Source organism: Sus scrofa, chromosome 6 (assembly GCF_054392235.1).
Source record: "Sus scrofa isolate SSC_HxYL_T2T_F1_AM1 chromosome 6, Sscrofa_HxYL_maternal_Yorkshire_Landrace_v2.0, whole genome shotgun sequence".
Taxonomy (NCBI): domain Eukaryota; kingdom Metazoa; phylum Chordata; class Mammalia; order Artiodactyla; family Suidae; genus Sus; species Sus scrofa.
In genome coordinates, this window is record NC_139388.1 from 49,802,635 (window position 1) to 49,824,460 (window position 21,826).

At 40.7% G+C, this 21,826-nt stretch overlaps 1 protein-coding gene and 1 long non-coding RNA gene across 18 annotated transcripts in view; one reads left to right on the forward strand and one right to left on the reverse strand.

Annotated features, from left to right (window-relative positions):
• Nucleotides 1-21,807, reverse strand: part of ZNF382 (zinc finger protein 382) — a 36,148-nt gene extending 14,341 nt beyond the window's left edge. For 3 of the 16 annotated variants that reach the window (XM_084960663.1, XM_084960657.1, XM_084960667.1), the window contains exon 1: nt 1,726-1,766. Coding sequence is in view for 2 of the 16 variants with exons in the window: in XM_084960655.1 (XP_084816781.1) it covers nt 1,722-1,968 (247 nt within the window). In the remaining 14 variants the exon portion in view is untranslated. Of the gene's footprint in view, nt 1-1,008; nt 1,207-1,497; nt 2,048-21,626 lie in introns of those variants that run through there. The other 13 variants (XM_084960664.1, XM_084960660.1, XM_084960668.1 and 10 more) reach the window with 9 other exon arrangements.
• Nucleotides 1,782-15,741, forward strand: LOC100525875 (uncharacterized). Of its 2 annotated transcripts, NR_201391.1 has the most exon segments (3): nt 1,782-1,969; nt 14,588-14,763; nt 15,237-15,741. It is a non-coding gene; the product is annotated as an uncharacterized LOC100525875 (long non-coding RNA).
• Nucleotides 21,808-21,826: the final 19 nt, after the last annotated feature.

Sequence of the window (21,826 nt, forward strand, 5' to 3'; positions counted from 1 at the left end):
GATCCCGCGTTGCTGTGGCTCTGGCTTGGGCCGGTGGCTACAGCCCCGATTCAACCCCTAGCCTGGGACCCTCCATATGCCGCGGGAGCGGCCCAAGAAATAGCAACAACAACAACAACAACAACAAGAAGACAAAAGACAAAAAAGACAAAAAAAAAAAAAAAATGTTTCTGCCTTGTGAAGGTTATTTATATACTATATAATCCATAATTTCTCAGTTGAAATGAAAATGCCATCTTCATCATTATTACATATCCCCATATACTTGAGAATACCTGGACTTTCTATGTAATCTCTACTTTGTTTATTGATTCACCTGTATGTAGTACTTAATTTGCATAGATAATTATTGAAAATTAACTATTATTATTAATTTACTAATGGTAAGTTAATTATTAATTACTGAACAACCCTCTTGAGTAGTACAGGTATGGAAAAAGAAAATAAATCGATCTTTCCACACTGTAGGGTTCCAAGCAGAAAGGATAATATCTTGCTGAATGAAGTTTGAGGTATTGACTTCTACAGTGAATATTTTAATTAGGAAGATAATTTTTTATTAAAGTACAGTTGATTTACAATGTCATGCCAAAGAGAAACAATGTTTTAATTACTAAAATGAGACGGGCTTCATGATTAAAAATATACCAAATACTTTTTATTATCTTAGAATGCCTTAAGAAGCTATTGACCCTGCCAGAGACTTCATCCAGCAGGAAACCTCACTCATTTATCAGTGCTGAAAGTGCTAGTGATGGATAAAAATTGTTTTTTTCCTGCATGTTACACGTGGAACACTAATCACCTTAACACATTGGTTTTATTTCATATAATGTTTCCTTGTAATGAATCTTACCATCTGGGAACACTGAAATCTTACCTCTTCCTTCCCAATACTTATACCTCTATTATTTTATTTGCTAAATTGTTATTGAGTTACAATTTTGGAGGCAGGCTTAATAAGACCGCTGTTCAGATAAATCTTACATACTTAACTAGTGGTCACACAGAGTTTCTTAATCACAAAACCATCACAAATAGTAACAGTATGTTACAAACACACGCAGAGTGACATTCTAGCACTTACTTCAGAAATGCACCATTCCAGGGCATACACATGTCATTCACAATCTCAGACAGTACATTACAAAATTCCAGGCAAAGTCACAAAATCACATCAGAAATCATCTTGCTTCTCCTTGTCACCTGCGGTCTCAAACACGAATCACACTTAATCCGAAGAGAGACACATGCAGAGGAATCCCCAGGCAGCAACAAGACTAGTCCAATTTCACACACAATCAGCTGCCACATTTCCTAAAGTGGCAAGCACCCAAAACGCAGCAGGTTCGGCACAGGAGGCCGCCTCCATTTGGTACGTGTACACACACACACACACACACACACGCCCCGCTCCCTGCGATGGAGCTTCCTTCGGATCAAAACAGACAAAATCTCCCCTCGCAAAACTCGCTCCAGGTCACACTAGGTTGTCACCTTCAGGGTCACGCCCACGACCACGCCCGAGGCCCCGCTCGCACAGATCTGAGTGTCTGGCCACGGACGGGCCCGGTTCCCGTTCCTTCCTCACAATTACCAGGCCCAGTCTGGACGCCTCGTTCCGTCCCCGGAATTCCCCCCTCCCCAGGTCGCGCTTCTCCAGCCTGCCCTCCCGGGCCGGAGCTCCCAGTTCCCGCCTCCTCCGAGCCCCTTAGACCTACCAACCTCACCCGAGCCCAGGCTCAGCCGTCTGCGCCTGCGCACTCCCGTGCGGGCCGGAGCTCCCAGGAGTCCACGGGGCTGCGGGGTGCGCGACCGAGCTCTCCCGGCTGCGGGCGCTCGGGTCAGTTTGCGTCTGTGTCCGCGCTTTTCCGGTTTGGACTTCGTTTCCCGCAGGTCCTGGGGGGACTCATGAGCTTCAGGCTGTGGTTCATTTTCCACTAGCCTTGCGGTTATAGTTTTCCACATGGTGAGTTGAGGTGACCTGGGCCGTGGGGCGGGAGGCGCTCATTGCAGGAGGCCTGGAGTTTCCCAGGCTCGGTGGCGTCTGGAGGAGGAAGCAGCCACCGGTTTGTGTGGATCAGGTGCTGAGAAAGGTGTTTGTGGTGTGTGTGTGTGATTGTGAGTGTAAGATGTAATTATGAGTCTATGTCAGAGCGCGAGCGGGCGTGTATGCATGTGAGTGGGGGCAGGTTCAGGTGCAGATGAGGCTCCTAGGACTACGAGTGGGGGCGGGGCGTTAATGACCCTGATTGGCGACTGTGAGGTTTTAATACTGTGACCAAGTGATCCTGTGACAGCACTATTGTGACCGACTGGAGAGTGACCAAAACTGGCGTAGTGTGGCTTTTGTTTACTTTTAGGAGGGTAGAGCTTCATTTTTGCTTTTCTATTGTGGAGGAATCGCTGCACGAGAACCCTGCGTGACTCAGTCTGTGCCTGTGAAAGACTCTGAGGCCCCTGTAACCACAGATGCTCCCAGTTCTAAAACAGGGCCCTTGCTGCCTTCATCATTGCAACCTGTGTCTATTGTCTAGCCTAGTGCTTAAGGCACAGTAGGCAGGCAGTATATTAAATGTAACTTGTTCTGGAGTTAACTGTAAATCCTATGGTTTCTCGGAATTTGTTGCACTGAATTTTCTTTCACTTCCTCTGTCTTTTCACCTTATAGCCACACTGCATGGAAATGTTATTTGCACAAAAATGGCTGTTAAAGGGAAACTGACTTTTTGAGACTTTTTTAGTTCCAACTAAAAAAAAAAAAAGCACAGCTCTGGGTCCATTATGGTGATTTTAGAGTTGGAATTGCCCCCACCCCCCACCCCAGGTCTTGGGAAGACGTAATATTAAGGCACCAAGAGTAGGATTCCTTCCTCCAGAGTTTCTTCCTGAAGCTTTTTGGGGGCAATCTGCATATCGCAGATCTACAGCATTTTCATTGCTCTGTGGACAGAAAACTGCTGGGAACATAGAAACAGATTCCAGTCCTAGGCTTCAATGAACCTGACTTTTATGATGCAGGGAAGGATCAACAGTACTCCTGTTTTTCTCATACTTCCATTGGGTATTTTTAACATGGATGATGGAGGTTTGCTAATGATGAAGAATGTGTTCTTACTTAGCCTGGGTATGAAAGACCTGCTATGTCATGATTCCCTCTTCTTTCTAAGTTTTGCTGTATTCCAAAATAGCCACGAAAGGAGAAAAGTGTTGCAGTTGTACATCTCAAAGCCAATCTAGAGATCATTTTGAGCTTTCTGTTTCATGGAGTGAATTTTTGTTTTTTGGGATATAGAATAACTTCATTTTAAATGCCCTGTCAAACAGCAGCTAATCCATTTACCTGGTCTCTAGGCCTCCTCTCCTTAGTTGATGACCGTAACATAAGGATGGATCCCCTTTTTTCCCAGCTCCTCATCAAATGCCCTTCCTACAGTTAAATTTTCTATAACCACTTGGCAACACCTGTGCCTTGGGTTCTTTTTGTTTAAGCAGTCTCATGACACAAAAAACAATTCCCCTTTACATGGTGATTTGTTAAGGAAGAGACCAGTGAGAATTACACATCAGATACTTCAGTTTTTCTTCAAAGACATGAGTGGAAATATGGCAAGGTAGGATAAGGTTTGACTGATTTCAGTAATAGTCTTCAGTAAAAACAGCCTTCTGTTTTAGAGGCCTTTAAGGGTCAGAATATTATTGGGAGGTATATACAGCGACATCTCTTTCAAGAAGGGCAGAATTTTTTTCTCAAAGAATGAGAAGATTTATGTGGTACCAACCAGTTCTTGTATAAGATTTGGCAGCATCAGTTTTTTTTTTCGAGTCACATGCTGGTGTACACTGAGGGTCAGTAGTGTATGATGGTCTCTTGAGTCTTGAGCAGAGGTCAACAAAGCCATGATCCTGCAGGCCAAATTCAGCTTAGAGCCTATTTTCTTTATGGTTTGTGAACTAAGACTGGCTTTAACATTTTTCTATAATTGACAGCCTATCAAAAGGAGAACAATATTTCATGATGTGTGAAAATTATATGAAATTAAAATTCAGAGTTCATAAGTAAAGTTTTGAATTTTGTCAATAAAAATTTTGTGGAAATTTGTTTTCTCTCATTATATTTGTACCTACATAATATCCTTGATTTTGTCTTTTGGCCCACAAAGCCTAACATATTTACTGTCTGGTCCTTTATAGAAAAATTTGCTGACCCATAATCTAGAGTGTCTGAATTAAAATCTTGGTCTCGTAAGTATTCATAAGCTTGGGCAATATATTCAATATCTTTCTATTTCAGAGTTTATTGTTTGAAAAATGCAAATAATAGTATTAATCTCAAAGGGATTTTATGAGGATTAGGAGACTTACTATTATCAGCATTAGAACAGTGGCTGACAATAAGAAGTGCTTAAATTAAAAACCTGGAGTTCCCGTCAGGGCTTAGCAGAAACAAATCTGACTAGTAACCATGATGACACAGGTTCAATCCCTGGCCTCGCTCAGTGGATTAAGGATCTGGCATTGTTGTGAGCTGTGGCATAGGTCAGCAGCTACAGCTCTGATTCGACCCCTAGCCTGGGAACCTCCATTATCCCTTGGGTGCAGCCCTAAAAAAAAAAAAAAAAAAGAGAGAGACAAAAAATCCCCCAAACCTGTTATTATTGTGTGGATATCCTAAGTCATTCCACATTCATATGTAAGGAGCAATGAAAATACGAAGTTAATTGTAATGGGCACTTGTAAGTAAGAAAGTGAGCCATATGCTTAGATGGTCTAGAACAGGTATCCTTCACCTTAAATAATTTATCTTAGAATTATATACCAAATTATTGTCTATTTATATATTTATTTATTTGGCCTCACTCAAGCATGCAGAAGTTCCAGGGCCAGGGAATGAACCCAAGCCACAGCAGTGACAATGCTGGGTCCTTGACCTACAGAGCCACCAGGGAACTCCTATATATTTATTAATGCATACTTTTCTTGGGAAAAAATCTATAATTTTGAGATGCTCAAAGGTGTACAGGATCCAAACAGATTTTGAACCATAGAGCCAGAACCATTAATTTATACCTAGAAGTGAACATTAAGGAACATTGGTCCCAAAATGATTTACAGTATCATGTAAATATAAAGTTAATCACATTATATTCCAGTGGTTAGTATTATATAGATGAGGTTCTAATATAAGAATATATAATGCTATGCAGTATTAATGTTTATGAACAAAAAACTCAAGAAATTGCTAAATTATAAATCAGTTTAATTATTATAATGGCATTTCTTACCCATTTTTCAAAGGTTATATCCAATACTCCAATATGGTACATTAACTGGCCATTCAATAAAGACAGTGTGATAAAGCCACATTTATTAAGCCTTTACCATGGACCAAACACTGTTTAATTTGTCTTTTTTTTTTTTTTTTTTTCTATTTCTTGGGCCGCTCCCGCGGCATGTGGAGGTTCCCAGGCTAGAGGTCTAATCGGAGCTGTAGCCACCAGCCTACGCCAGAGCCACAGCAACGCCAGATCCAAGCCGAGTCGGCAACCTACACCACAGCCCTCGGCAACGCCAGATCGTTAACCCACTGAGCAAGGGCAGGGATCGAACCCGCAACCTCATGGTTCCTAGTCGGATTCGTTAACCACTGAGCCACGACGGGAACTCCCACTGTTTAATTTGAAAGTGTCACCTGAATTGCACACATTCACAGGTGAATCTTTCTCTTTTTTTGGTCTTTTTAGGGCCGCCCCTGTGGCATATGGAAGTTCTCAGGCTAGCGGACCTGTAGCTGTCAGCCTATACCACAACCACCACAATGCCATATCTTAGCCGTGTCTGCCACCTACACCACAGCTCACGGAATGCCAGATCCTTGACCCACCAAATGAGGCCTGGGATCAAACTCGCGTCCTCAAGGATATTGGTTGGGTTTGTTACCGCTGAGCCATGAAGGGAACTCCCTACAGGTGAATCTTACCATGAAAAGTGTCTCATTATGTTTATGAAATACAGTAAAAGAAGGTACTAGACTTGGTGGGTTTATTTATTTCAGTAACACTGGTTTTAGTGCTGTTAGCTGTCATCTTGATAGTCTGTTTGCTTAGTTTCATAAGTAGAAGATAGCCCTCTCTACAGCTCTTTAGAAAAATGTTTTAAATGCAAATAGATGTTAATTCCTGATGATGGAATGAATGCAGTCTTGTTGAAAACAATTAGAAATCCAAGTCGGAGTTCCCGTGTGGCGCAGTGGTTAACGAATCCGACTAGGAACCATGAGGTTGAGGGTTTGATTCCTGCCCTTGCTCAGTGGGTTAACGATCTGGCGTTGCTGTGAGCTGTGGTGTAGGTTGCAGACGCGGCTAAGATCCCGCGTTGCTGTGGCTCTGGCATAGGCTGGCAGCTATAGCTCCGATTAGACCTCTAGCCTGGGAACCTCCATATGCTGCGGGAGCGGCCCGAGAAATGGCAAAAAGACAAAAAAAAAAAAAAAAAAATCCAAGTTGAACTTATAAAATAGAAACTTAAATGTACTTATAATTTTAGCATCTGGAAATAATCAGTTAACATTTAGATATACATTCTTCAAAATTTATCCTCCTGCCTATGTTTGTGATTTTGAGGGGTGTTTTTTAGAATAAAAATCACACAAATTAATCTTTTAAATAAATAAAGACCTCTCTAACCCTTAGTTTGAAAAAGGAATTCAACCCAATCAATGTTTTGTTATACTTCCTTGTATGTAGTGTCAAACAACAAAAGTAAAACAATGTACTCATGAGTTTTGATGTCTAATTCAAAGGAAACAGTCCATGGATTGGTGGAGTACAGCATGTCACAAGCAGTAGAGCACTCTTCCCAAGGGGTTTTGGGCAATAGAGAATTTTATAGAATGTTAGAAAAGGCAGCAGAGAAACAACATGATTGGCTAAGAGGTCAGAGATTTCCTTATAAGGTTAGCTGGTCCTATTTTCTAGCAAAAGGTAAGCTAGCCAAAGCTGAGTTGGAGGATTGTGATAGGTGTAGGTTAGGAAATGCCAGCTGACTTAAGTTTAGATTTGTGACATGGGCTGGGCCACTGGTCCATTTTGTGGACCCTGGGGGTCGAATCAGAGCTGTAGCTGCTGACCTACATCACAGCTACAGCAACACGGGATTATAAAATTATAGAGCATTGATGAAGATACACAATGTCATTTCTACCAGGCTGTTCATCAAGAGGGCTGTTTTTCAAAGGAAGGGAAATAATCTCTACTTCTTGATGAAGTAGGTTAAGTGGCAAAATTCTGGAAGAACATGCGGGCTGTGAAATACTGTTGTGGGCCTTATTGGAATTTACAACATGTGACAGTTCCTTAGGCCACAGAGGAGGTTTTGGTGGATGGTGCCTTCCCTTTGTAGGCCTGGAAGTGGAATCGAGGGAGGAGGATTATTTCAGGTGTGCCCAATTTCAGGTCCAGGCCAGGCCAGTATTAGATGGAGGATGGGCCAGAAACCTCCTGCTCAAGTGTCTGGATCCTACTTTCAGACAGGAGAACCTCTGCTTGGTATCTGTGCCTGCTACTGCGTTCCTTGTGTATGAAAATTTGGATTTGTCTAAAATCCCTCTGACCGCTGTTCTGTGGATGTTGATCAAGTATTGTTTACAGGCAAGAAAACAGAAGAAAAAGAGCTCATGTTAATTGTGCCTCATTCTGGGAGCTGAGAGGTACATCTAGTCTCACAGTGTGGTAAGAGCCCTCCCAGAACAAAGAGAAGGCAACGTGGCATAATCAGCATCTATGTGCGCATGTGTAACTGTAACATAGTCCGTCCAATCAATGTACAGAATGCATGCTACCCTACAAGGAAGACAATGGGGCTGAAACATAAAGGAGAAGCTAATGAAGGGTATGTAAGGCTACACCCCGCTGCACTTGCAGCTCAGCCTTTAGATGTGAATCCGCTGAGCCAGTGCCAGCACGGATAAACACTCCTTCCTGGAAATAAGCCTTGGTGTCCCATCTCTCTGTACACAGTCCTGCAACAATAGCCCAACTTTTCTTTTCCCAGTTCTCACATCTGTGGTCTCTGTGCTTCGCCAAATGGGAAATCCTGAAGAGTACTGACAAGTTCTGAACCATTTTTAACCCTGGCTTTTGTAAGCTGCTATTTCTCTTAGTTCTCGCACATAGTTATATACTAGATCAAATGTAGACATTTCCTTATTTAGAAACATCCTGTGTAACAGAGATCTAAGAAGCTGTCCCCAGTTCCTCCCGTACCAGTGAAGTATGATGTCAAACAGCCCAAGGTGCTTCTGGTGGGTCCCGCTATTCTTCTATTAATGTCTACCATCTCCAGTAAGTTCACCCTTCTTTCAAGAAGAGCTACAGTTAATCTTTAAGCCTTGAAGAGGTATTTGGCCATCCAAAGAATAGCAGAGGGATGATTAAGAAAAATTGGCCCCATTTGATTACTTATGGAAAAACTTAGAAATTCTTTGCATTTTTGGAAAATATAAGACTGGCAGCTGACTGTCCTCAAGACTGGTATGTGTTGAGACAACCATGTTTTGCGAAGCTTTTAGGACTGGGTAGGAGTAATATTGGGACTTGCATACAGAGAGATCAGGGACCTAGCTTGGAAATCAGTCACAGAAAGATGAAAAAAAAAATTTTTTTTTGGCCTTTTTAGGGCTGCACCTGTGGTATATGGAGGTTCCCAGGCTAGGGGTCGAATCGGAGCTATACCTGCCAGCCACAGCCACAGCCACTCAGCATCTGAACTGTGTCTGCGACCTATACCACAGCTCACAGCAACTGGATCCTTAACCTACTGAGTGAGGCCAGGGATCGAACCCTTGTCCTCAAGGATGCTTGTCAGATTCATTTCTGCTGAGCCATGATAGAACTCCTCCCTTGCTAGCTTGGATGAAGAAAATGTTCATATTGTGGAGGTGCATGTGGCAAGAAACGGAGGGTGGCCTCTGGGCAAGAACCAACAGAAAACAGGATGCCTTCAGTCAAATAGCCTGCAAAAAACCTGAATGCTGCCAAAAGCATATTTGCTGAGAAGGGGTTTCTTCCCCAATTAAGCCTTCAGATTGAGACCCCTGGCTCCCTACACCTTGACTGCAGATTTATGAAAGACCTGAAGCAGAAGACCTAGCTAACTATAGCTAAACTCTTGACCGTCAGAAACAGTTATGTCCTCACTCCATCTTATCCAGGACCAGCACCTCCATATTTTTCCCTAAAATGCTGTTATTAGAATATTGGCTAAATTCTTTAAGCTGATTTCTGTGGACACGAGATTTAATATTTTAATCTTTGAAATGACTCTTGTTCTTTGACACAAGATATGCTAGGCTCACCTTGTACCTTCCCCTCCTACAACCAGACCCTTGAATTGAGACCTGGCCATCTTTTTTAGTATCATTAGATATTATTTGTTATTTATTTAAAATGTTTATAAAAATACTTGATTTTTTATTATTATTTTTATTAGTTATGATGCTGGCTTGTTAAAGCCATTTCAGGTGGTGTCTGTGGCCTATTAACATGATCTATTAGTCTTTTTGTTTAATTATTTTTCATATTATTTTTATTTTTTCCATTAGAGCTGGTTTAGTGTTCTTTGAATTTTCTACTTTACAGCAAAATGACCCAGCCACACATACATTATTTTCTCACATTATCCTCCATCATAAGTGACTAGATATAGTTCCCTGGGCTATATAGCAAGATCTCATTGCTTATCCATTCCAAAGGCAATAGTTTGCATCTATTAATCCCAGATTCCCCATCCATCCCACTCCCTTCCCCTCCCTCTTGACAACCACAAGTCTGTTCTCCATGTCCATGAATTTCTTTTCTGTGGAAAGTTTCATTTGTGCCATATATTAGATTCCAGATATAAGAGATATCATATGGTTATTTGTCTTTCTCTTTAGATTTTTATTTTTTTCCATGATAGCTGGTTTAGTGTTCTGTCAGTTTTCTACTGTACAGCAAGGTGACCCAGACACACACATACATACATTCCTTTTTCTTACATTATCATGCTTCATCACAAGTGACTAGATACAGTTCCCAGCACTATACAGCAGAATCTCGTTGCTTATCCATTCCAAAGGCAAAAGTTTGCATCTATTAACCCAAGATTCCAAGTCCATCCCATTCCTCCCCCTTGGCATTCACAAGTCTGGTCTCCATGTCCATGATTTTCTTTTCCGTGGAAAGGTTCATTTGTGCTGTATATTAGATTCCAGATATAAGTGATATCATATGGTATTTGTCTCTTTTTTGTTTATGTCTTTGGTTTTTTTTAGGGCTGCACCCACAGCATACGGAGGCTCCCAGGCCAGGGGTCCAATTGGAGCTGTTGCAGCCGGCCTACGCCACAGCCACAGCAACGCGGGATCTACACCACAGCTCACAGCAACGCCAGATCCCAACCCACTAAGCAAGGCCAGGGATTGAACCTGAAACCTCATGGTTCCCAGTCAGACCCATCTCCTCTGCACCACAACAGGAACTCCCGTCTTTCTCTTTCTGACTTGCTTCACTTAGTATGAGTCTCTAGTTCCATCCATGTTGCTGCAAATGGCATTTTTTTTTTTTTTTAATGGCTGAGGGGTATTCCATTGTGTATATACATATAACATATCTTAATCCATTCATCTGTCGATGGACATTTAGGTTGTTTCCATGTCTCGGCTATTGTGAATAGTGCTGCAGTGAACATATGGGGTGCATGTGTCTTTTTCAAGGAAAGTTTTGTCAGGATATATCCCAAGAGTGGGATGCTGGGTCATATGGTAGTTCTATATTTAGTTTTCTGAGGTACCTCCAAACTGTTTGCCATAGTGGTTGTACCAATTTACATTCCCACCAACAGTGCAGGAATGTTCTCTTTTCTCCACACCCCCTCCAGCATTGTTATTTGTGGACTTATTAATGATGGCCATTCTGACTGGTGTGAGGTGGTATCTCATGGTAATTTTGATTTGCATTTCTCTAATCATTAGTGATGTCGAGCATTTTTTCATGTGTTTGCTCGCCGTCTGTATATCTTTCTTTGGAGAAATGTCTATTCAGGTCTTCTGCCTATTTTTCAATTGGTAGTTTTGCTGTTGAGTTGTGTAAGTTGTTTGTATATTTTAGAGATTAAGCCCTTGTCAGTTGTATCATTTGAAACTATTTTCTCCCATTCTGTAAGTTGTATTGTTTTTGTTTTTTATGGTTTCCTTTGCTGTGCAAAAGCTTGTCAGTTTGATTAGGTCCCATTGGTTTATTTTTGCTTTTATTTCTGTTGCCTTCGGAGACTGACCTGAGAAAACATTTGTTAGGTTGATGTCAGAGAATGTTTTGCCTATGTTCTCTTCTAGGAGTTTGACAGTGTCTTATGTTTAAGTCTTTAAGCCATTTTGAGTTTATTTTTGTGCATGGTGTGAGGGTGTGTTCCAGTTTCATTTATTTACATGCTGCTGTCCAGCTTCCCCAGCACCACTTGCTGAAAATATTGGTATTTGAAAGCTACTTTTTTCCTGGCACAATATGTTCTGGGCTCATCTTGTACTTTCCCTGCCATAGATCAAGTTTCAAACATTTCTTTATTGAGTTCATAAATGGGCATTGGTATTTAGTGACCACAGCATGAGAAACCAACAGGAGTTTTTGGCTTTTTAATTTTTAAGCCTTCGAACATCTTTTTCCTGAAATTGAGCTCTTTCAACCTTGTATGTCTTCTGGTGCTTAGAACTAGAATTTTATTCATCTATATTTTCAAACTGATTGGCATGAGTCTTTTATCATTTAAATAGAAATACATGCTCTGTAGGTGGTGGTGGTGATTTCTCCTCTAGGTTTTTTTTGTTTGTTCTTTTGTTTGTTTGTTTTTGTCTTTTTAGGGCTGTACTTGCCACATATGGAAGTTCCCATGCCAGGGGTCAAACTGGACCTGTAGCTGCTGACCTACACCACAGCCATAGCAATGCAGGATCCAAGCTGTGTCCGTGACCTACATCACAGCTTAGGGCAATGCTGGATCTTTAACCCACTGAACAAGGCCAGGAATCGAACCAGTGTCCTCATGGATGCTAGTCAGATTCATCACCACTGAGCCACAAGAGGAACTCCCCTCTTCTTGTTTTTATTTTATTATAATTTAACATGTTTTATAACTCATTACATTCCACCTCCATATTCATGAATTCCTTCATTTTTCTTTATTTCTCTTTTTTATCCTTAAGTTGCTGAGGTGGATGCTTCATTTTGTTATCTTATTTGTATTAATATAAGCATTTAGGTCCATTACTTATACTCTGGCTACTAGAGTTTTATGCCCTAGATACTGCTAAAAAATTATGTCTTTTTTCAGGGGCTATGCATGCAGCATGTGGGAATTCTTAGGCCAGGGATCAAACCTGTGACATAAAAGCAAGCCAAGCCACTGCTGTTACAATGCTGGATCCTTAGCCTGCTATACCACAAGGGAACTCCTATATAATGTATTTAACATCATGGTTTTCTAGATGTTTTTTCATTTTGATTGCCTATCCACAACTGACCCAAAACTTACTTAGTAGGGTGTTTATTTACAGGTGAAGATATTTTGGCTCATTCATTATCATCAGTCTCTATTTAATTGCAGCCAAATAATGTTGCTTTTTTTATTTTGCCTTTAGCATACATACCATTCTTTAGCCATAGGAAAATTATTCTTGGCTCCATTTTATGCATGGTTCATCTATCACTTCTGATTTTCTTTAGGCTATTTGTTAATCTTTATTACCACCCTCTAGCCAAAATTTAATGTATCATTTGTCATAGAACCCATGGCATTCTGGTCTTATCAAGGCCTTTCTCCATACTATTGAGTTAGCATATTCTCCTTTGTAGCTCCAAGCCTTTCTGATCAAAACTTTATAAGCTTTACAGTATGGTATACCTGTTAACAATATCCAAAAAACTTTTTTAGATGCTCTTCTGTGAAATATGAGTGGTTGGTTTTGGCTATGTTAGTATAGATATACTTTTATTCTCATCTTAAGTGGGAATAATATAGGAAAGAGGATATTTCATTACCGTAGTAAAATACGAGATGGGAGGTAGAATATATATATATATATATAGTAACTGTTGCTTAATGTTTTGGTTAAATAATATTCACTTGTCTTTCCATGATCTTCTTTGCCTTTTTCTCACTGAAATTTCTATTCCTTTATTCATTAATTAACTTGTTATGTAACTAACAACTGCATTGCCCTATGAGCTTGTTATTTAGTGGATTAGGAAAAAGTGATTGCATCTGCCCCTGTGGAACTTTAGGTGTGAAGAAATAAATACATTAATTTAAATAATAAAATAAAGAGAAATCAATGTGTATTGAAACAGGTGCTAGGATAGAAAGATATAGGCATGAACTTCTTTGGTAAGGTCAGCTGATATAATCATTTTGGGTATGCAACCTTTAGATCAGACACACACAAAAAGGAGGAAACAATACAATGAGCCCATCTCTGGGAGGTGAAAGAGACAGGTAGTTCTAGGAGGTAAGAAATATTTTATGATTTGGGAACTAAAGGAAAAGGATTTTAGGGAAGAGGGCACAGTAAAATGAAATAAGTAGGGCCTTGTTATCCATGAGAAATTGCGTGGATTTTATTCTAAGAGAGAAATCATGGGGGAAAAAAACCTTAGAAGTAAGGACTATCAAATCTTGATCTGCACCACAATTATCTCATAGAGACCTTAAAATTACTGATGCCTGGGACTTACCTTATAGATGGCGATTGCGTTCATCTGGGTTGGTTGCTATACAGAAGCACCGGCAGCAACTTTCCCAGGTGATTCTGACCAACACCTGAATTTTAGAACTTAAAAAGTGGACTTAAATTTTGGCCCTTTTTAACTTCCATATGATATATATAATCTCCTTATTCTCTGAGTTTTCTTGCCTTTACTTAGTGACTACGTTGCCGACACTTAGTATACTTCCTCTCTTTTCATTCTCACAACAGTTCAAGAGAAGGGGACTTATTCCCTCCTTTACAGCTGGCAGGTAGAGCAGGCAGGTCAATCTTCATTCTGTATCTGAAGAAAACAAGGCTCAGTAATATTAAGGGATATAAACAACTGAAAATGGTGCAGGTGGGGACTGCATCTAGACCTGCTTGACCACAAAGCTCATGAACATTGCCCTGCAACTGACTATCTCCACCTGAGCTTAGATCTGGGGATATCTGCTAGTCATGAGATAGCCCATTTCTACATCAAATTATATAACAAAGTTCACACTCATCCTTTAGCTCCTATAAACTTCCGGACTGGAGTAATGGCAGAAAGGAGTGGAAAGTGATAGGCCTTAATCTTTAACGCCAGTTCTCTTTCCGCTTCTTCTCTGCAGTCAGCATTTGGGTTTGCTGTGTCCCTCCCACCACAATCAGAAAGGCAAGGACACTGCACTTCAGTGTCAGAACCTGAGTGACATGCCAGTCTGCTGAGTCTTTATTTCCAAGAGCTGGTGTCAGGCTTCCCTTTAGCTCCATAGCCCATCTCCCCACTTACTTACTTACTTTTTTTTTTTTTTTTAATCCTTTTAGGGCTGCACCCAGGCCAGGGATGAATTGGAGCTGTAGCCGCTGTCCTACGCCACAGCCACAGCAATGTGGGATCCAAGCTACGTCTGCACCTATACCACAACTCACGGCAATGCTGAATCCTTAACCTGCTGAGCGGAGCCAGGGACTGAACCTGAGTCCTCATGGATACTAGTTGGGTTCGTTAACCACTGAGCCATGATGGGAATTCCTCCTCACTTTTTTTTTAATCACCCTTGTACTTGCTTCTTTGATTCAACCTCTTGATTTCTATGGGGACAGTCAAGTTTTATTATCCTTTCCCTTCTATAGGGTTAAAAAATAATCTATTGACTTTAGAGGTTACCCTTAAATTTTTAACTTGCATCTTTGATTTCTAATTAATTAGTATCTCAAAAAAGATCTCAGAATTCTTGAAGTATATTCTTCCTGTTGTTAGTTGGTGCTTTTAATCTGTTTTGAAACACGATTAATTAATATTATCACTTAGTATACACTTAAACTTCCCAACCAATTTTATCTCATTTTGTTTTTCTGGGATCAGTTTGCTTCTTGCTAATGTATATCTTTTAGAAATTCTCCAGTGAAACAGTCCTCCGTCTGTGCCTTAAAATGTTTTTGCCGCATTTTTTTTTTTTTTCCATGCCCACAGGATGTGAATGTTCCCAGGCCAGGGACTGAACCTGTGCCACAGCAGTGATCCAAGCCAGTACAATGACAACACCAGATCCTTAATCTTCTGCAACACCAAGAGAATGCTTGTTTGTCCCATTCTGACTGCTGTTTTTCCTTTATCATTTTGAATGTATTATTCCATTGTCTTTTTAAAAAATATTATATTGGAGTATAGTTGATTTACAGTGTTGTGTTAGTTTCAGGTGTACAGCAAAGTGATTGACTTATGCATATATCTTTGCTTTTTCAGATTCTTTCCCCTTATAGCTTATTACAAAATATTTAGCGGAGTTCTATACCATAAGTCCTTGTTGATTATCTATTGTATACATAGCAGTGTATGTTAATTCCAAACTTATTCCTCCATCCCCCACCTTTCCCCTTTTTAACCATAAGTTTATTTTCTAAGACTGTGAGTCTGTTTCTGTTTTGTAAATAAGATCATTTGTATCATTCTTTTAGATTACACTTCTAAGTAATAATATGATATTTGTCTTTATTTGACTGACTTACGATGATGATCTCTAGATCCATCTATGTTGCTGCAGACGGCATTGTTTCATTATTTTTTATGGCTGCGTGATATTCCATTGTGTATATGTCCCACATCTTCTTTAGCCATTCATCTGTCAATGGACATTTAAGTTGCTTCTATGTCTTGGCTGTTGTAAATAATGCTTTAGTGAACACTGAGGTACATGTGTATTTTCAAATTATGGTTTTCTCCAGACCACTGTCTTCTGACATCTCTTGCACCTAATCATCCTTCTTTTTAGGTAACATGTTTTTCCTTCTTTTTCTTTCCTTCAGATTTGTTATTTTGCAGTATCATGATGTATCTAGATGTTAGATCTACTTTCATTATCTTGCTTACAACTTCTTTTCAGATCTTGAAATCACAACTTTAATTACGGAAAGTTCTAAACCATTTTCTTTTCTGATGCCTCCTCTCCTTTCTCTGTTTCCCTCCTTTTATGACATTAGATGGGTATTAAAGCTTTTTTCTCCTATATCTTAGTTTCTCTTCTTTTATCTGTGTGCTGCTTTCAAGATGATTCCCTCACATATACGTTTAAAGCCAATAATTTACTTTTCAGTTGTGTTAAGTCTCTAAGTTATTTTTTTCCCTTGATTTTTATTCCTGGAAATTTCACTTTTTTTAAAGAAAAGTTTTCTATTTTTTTTGGCCATACCCACAGCGCATGGAAGTTCCCCAGGTAGGGAATGAACCTGTACCACAGTGATGACCTATACCACAACTGTAGCAATGCTGGATCCTTAACCCATTGTGCCACAGGGAACTCCCTCTTTATTCTTTTTAATATCTGCATTCTTTTTTTTATGTATTGTGCTTTTGTTGTTTTTCCATTTTAAACATTTATTTCATATTCTTTTATGTTGTCATATTATAGGCAGTTCTTGTAGGTGCCAACTTTCTCCCCCAACCCCTCACCCATTATAAAAGCTTAAGGTGCACAACATAATCACCTGACAGTTGTATATGTTGTGAAATGAGCACCACAGTAAGTTATATGTCACCTCACATAGTTACAAAGGAGATTTTTCCCCTTGTGATGAGAAATTTTAGGATTTATTCTCTTAGCAACTTTCACACATGCTGCACAGCACTGTTAACTACAGTTATGGTAACTTTTGTGGTGTGTCTCTCCAGTACTTGTTTGTACCTTTTGACCATCTTTACCCAGTTTCCCCACCTACCACCAACTTTCTTATTTCTTTACGTGCTGACTCTTCCAAGATGGCTTTTCCCTTGTTGATTTGTAGTTTTTGTTTCAGAGTTCATTTCAGTGGGGAAGAAGTTGTTTATTCACCAGAAGAGGTTGTTGTTTATTCACCTGAATGTCACGCACCCTGGGTTGAAAGAATTTCTAAAACAGTGTTGATCAATTTTATTTCCTGCAGAATTCAACCAGGTTCTCTATTTAGGAATTTTTTTAATTAAAAATTAAACTTCTTGGGAGTTCCCATTGTGGCTCAGCGGGTTATGAACCCTACTAGTATCCATGAGGATGTGGGTTCGATCCCTGGCCTCTCTCAGTGGGTAAAGGATCTGCCATGGCCATGAGCTGAGGTGGAGGTTGCAAACATGGCTCAGATCTGGCATTGCTATGGCTGTGAGGTAGGCTGGCACCTGCAGCTCCAGTAAGGGAGGAGTGGAGAAGAGAGTGCCTAGTGTTGAGGAGTTCTCATTGTGGCTTAGTGGGTTATTAGTGGGTTATGAACCTGACTAGTATCCATGAGGATATGAGTTCAATCCCTGGCCCTGCTCAGTGGATTAACTATCTGGCATTGCTGTGAGCTTTGGTGTAGGTCACAGCTGCAGCTCAGATCTGGCGTGGCTGTGGCTGTGGCATAGGCCAGCAGCTGTAGCTCCAATTTGACCTCTAGCCTGGGAACTTCCATATGCCACACCTACAGCCCTACAAACAAACAAACAAACAAAAAGAGTAAACAGTATTGAATTAATGACCAAAGGAAGGCTTAGGGTGCCATTTCTAATTTTACTGAGTCTGAAGGCTTGCTCTATTCCTAGGCTCCTGTCGTCATGGGTCTGCTCCTCTTGTCCCCTCTCTTCTCCAGTCCTTTACTGTATATAGAAAGCAGGCTTTCCTATCTGCTCTTTCAGCCATAGATAACTTCCACGCTACAGAATGGAGACAGGTAAATGGGACAGAGCACTCCTGGGCTAAGAGATGGAGAAACATGATCCATAAAGGTGAGCTGGAGGGGAAAAGACACGGTGTAACACGGGGACCTCCCTTCTTGCTGTATATTAATATTATAATCTATTCTTTGCACATCCACCTTTACTCACGAGAAAACCAAGGCGTGTGGACATAATGAAGGCTTTCCTATGTGTGGGCTTTTCTAAGCACTCACTGCTTAGACATTAAATCACTGTCTAGACAAGAAAGGTTCATTCAGGAAATATATGCTTACTTAATTCAGGAGAATGTATTTCCATCTGTGGGGCATGAGAAAGGAGATGCTAAGTGAAATATGCAATGAATAAGTGAACATGGATAAGGCAAGGTTATCCTTAAGGGAATCCTATCTCCAGGATGTTTCAAGATGGGAAAATGCTCAGATATGCTAGGAGAAAAAGATTATTTCGAAAGGAGAGAAGAACATCATCTCACCTGAGCCATGGCTTTATGATTTTCAGGAAAGGACCTTTGCTCTTTTGGATGCTTTTTAGAAAAATGAACAAGGGAGAAAGAAGGGATGCATAAGAAACCATGTGATTGTGGCCATGGTGTAGGCTGGCAGCTGCAGCTCTGATTCGACCCCTAGCCTGGGAACCTTCATATGCTGCAGGTGTGGCCCTAAAAAAAAAAAAGAAACCATGTGATGTGAAACCTCGTTTACCTTAGGGTTTCCATAACAACATGATTAAATCTGCCTAGTTAATAGTAAGCAGTTATTATTAAACATTAATATTTATCATGCTAAATATTAACCATTCTATAATACAGGTTAGGGAAATAAAAGAGACTTTTCCACACTAGAGGCTCCAGTCAGATGGAAGAAATTTTTCCTTTACATGAAATTTAAATATTTACTTTTACAATAAATATTTTTATTAGAAAATGACTTTTAGTAGTTTCTGTTGTAACTCTCTTGGCTCAGGGGTAACAAACCCGACTAGTATCCGCGACGATGTGGGTTAAATCCCTGACCTTGCTAAGTGGGTTAAGGATCCTATATTGCTGTGAGCTGTGGTGTAGGCTGGCAGCTGCAGCTCTGATTGGACCTTTAGCCTGGGAACTTCCACATGACATGGGTACTGCCCTAAAAAGACAAAGAAAGAAAATGACTTTTAATTACTGAGACCGACCTTGTGATTCAAAGAATTTCAGATACTTTTCCTTAGCTAAGAGTAACTGAAAAAGTTATTAAATCACCCATAATTTCCAGAAAACCTCATTCAGATCTGTTAAAAGTAGTACACAGAGGTAAAAAAGTATTTTTCTGGTGTACTACCTATTGAACTCTAGTTATTTCAACATATTAGAATTAGTTTAGATTGTGTTCCAAGTATGCAATTCAGTAATCTAGAAATTATAATTTTAGGAGTTCCTGCTGTGATAACAGTGGGTTAAAAACCTGACTGCAGCAGCTTAGGTTGCTGCGAAGGGCAGGTTCCATCCCTGACCTAACTCAGTGGGTTAAAGGATCCAGCATTGCCGTAGCTGAGGCTCAAAATCAATCCCTGGCCTGGGAACGTCCATGTGCCACTGGTGTGGCCATTGAAAAGAAAGAAAGAAAGAAATTGTAATTTCAGCTCTTACTTTCTTCTTTTTTGAGTAACATATATAATTTTAAGGTGTACTATGTGAATTTGATAAATATATATATATATATATATATAGCCAAAAGATCACCATAATAAAGTTAGTTAACACCTCTCTCCCCTCACAAAATTAGCCTTTTTTGCTTGTGGATAAGATTTAAGATCTAATCTTTTAAATTCCAAGTATATAAAAAACAGCTTTATTAATACTAGTCACTCCTGCTATAGACTAGACACCCCCCAGGACTTATTTATCTTATACCTAAAAGTCTGTCACCTTTGACTAACATCTCTCCATTTCTCCCACCCCCTGGCAACAACTATTATTCTACTCTCTATTTCAAAGAGTTTGGGTGGTGTTTAGATTCCTCATACAAGTGAGAACATATTATTTGCCTTTCTCGGTCTGATATATTCCACTTAGCATAATACCCTCAGTGTCCTTCCATCTTGTCACAAATGGCAGGATTTCTTTCTTTCTTTAGGGCCAAATAATACTCCAGTGTGTTTGTGTTTCTTTTTCTTTTATTTTAGGGCCAAACCCGTGGCAGTAAGTTCCCAAGCTAAGGGTCAAATTGGAGCTGTCGCTGCCAGTCTACACCACAGCCACAGCCAAGCCAGATTCGAGCCTTGTCTGCTACCTACACCATAGCTCACAACACAGCATCCTTAACCCACTGAGTGGAGCCAGGGATCAAACACGTCCTCATGGATCCTAGTTGGGTTCATTACCACTGAGACACAACCAGAACCCCTGTTAGTGTTTCTTTATCCATTCATCTGTCAGTGAACACTTGTTGTTTCCATGTCTGGGCTAGTGGGAATAATGCTGCAGTGGAGACAGGAGTCAGATACCTCTTTAACATCCTGTTTTCATTTCCTTGGGATATATCTAATACTGCTATTTTACTTGATCAGTAACAGACATAATTCTGCAAGCAGAATCAAACCGACAGAGTTTCTCAGTCATTCATTAGTATCACTTATGCAGTGATCCACTTTCACAGTTATCATGGAATGAACACACAAAATCATGATAAATAAGACTTGGTGTCCAATAATCTAACCCACTTCACAAAACCACAACTCAATGGGCCCTATGTGACATTCCTAACTCCATTGAACCCATCTCATAATTCTATAAAACAATACCAAGTCAAACTCAGAAACCACTTGATAGTCATGCAATCTCAAACACAAATCACAACTAATCGTTCTACAAATTTGTTAGCTTCTTAAAAAGTTAAATATAAACCTAACCTATTATCAGCAATTTTTTCCTCTTAGGTATTTCCTCAGAAGAAATGGAAACATGCCAGCGTTATTCGTAATATATAAAATCTGGAAATACACCAATGTTCATAGAGAAGAAAATGAAAAATCAAATTGTGGCACATTTGCACAATGGAATGCTTTCCAGAAATAAAAAGAAAGAAATACACAACATTAATAGATCTTACAGAATGAGGATGAACTAAAGGAGGCATATGGAATTGCAGAACTGACAAAACTAAATTACGAGGACATGTATCAGAACCATGGCTGGCTCTGAGTCTGGAAAAGGACTCCAGGGAACTTCCTGGCGGTGAACACACCAGAGCAGTCAAACACGGCTCCTCGGTACTACGTGCCTCGCAGGGTGTCGGGGCTTTCTCTAGGGGCAGAACTGAAAACAACAACAACAACAACAAAACCCTCTGGTTCAGGACCACGGACCTAGGGTCCCACACGCACGTACAGTCCCGAATGAAGTCCTCTCCTGGGCGCTCTCCCGCTGGAACTCCCTCCGCGCGGCTTCAGCCCTTCTTAGCCCGGCCTCCCTCCGCCGGGAGTCCCGATTCCCTCTCAGGCCCTTCTCTGCCGGGTTTCCGGCTCCCTCTTCCCTCCACGGCCTGGCGTTTCTGACTGTCACCGGGCCTTCCCGGCGCCAGGCTTCTTCGTCCGCTTCCTCGGCCCGCGCTGGGCGGGCTTCCGGTTCCCTTTTCTGCCCTCCCCGACCCGGGCTTGCGATTATTTCCTCGGCTTGCGGTCTCGTTCCTTACACGACCTTACCTCGCTCGCAGAGGGCAGTCACCCGTCACTTCGGCGTCTGAAGGAACACCAGCTGCAACCCCTCTGCCGAGGGCGAGCGATCAGCGCGCCCTAGAACCCTCAGGGGTCGCGGGGCGCGGAGGAGTCTCTGCGGCTGGTGGGATCCACGTTCGGTTCAAATGTCTTTTAGGTGTTGGACTACATTTCCCACAGGCCCCAGA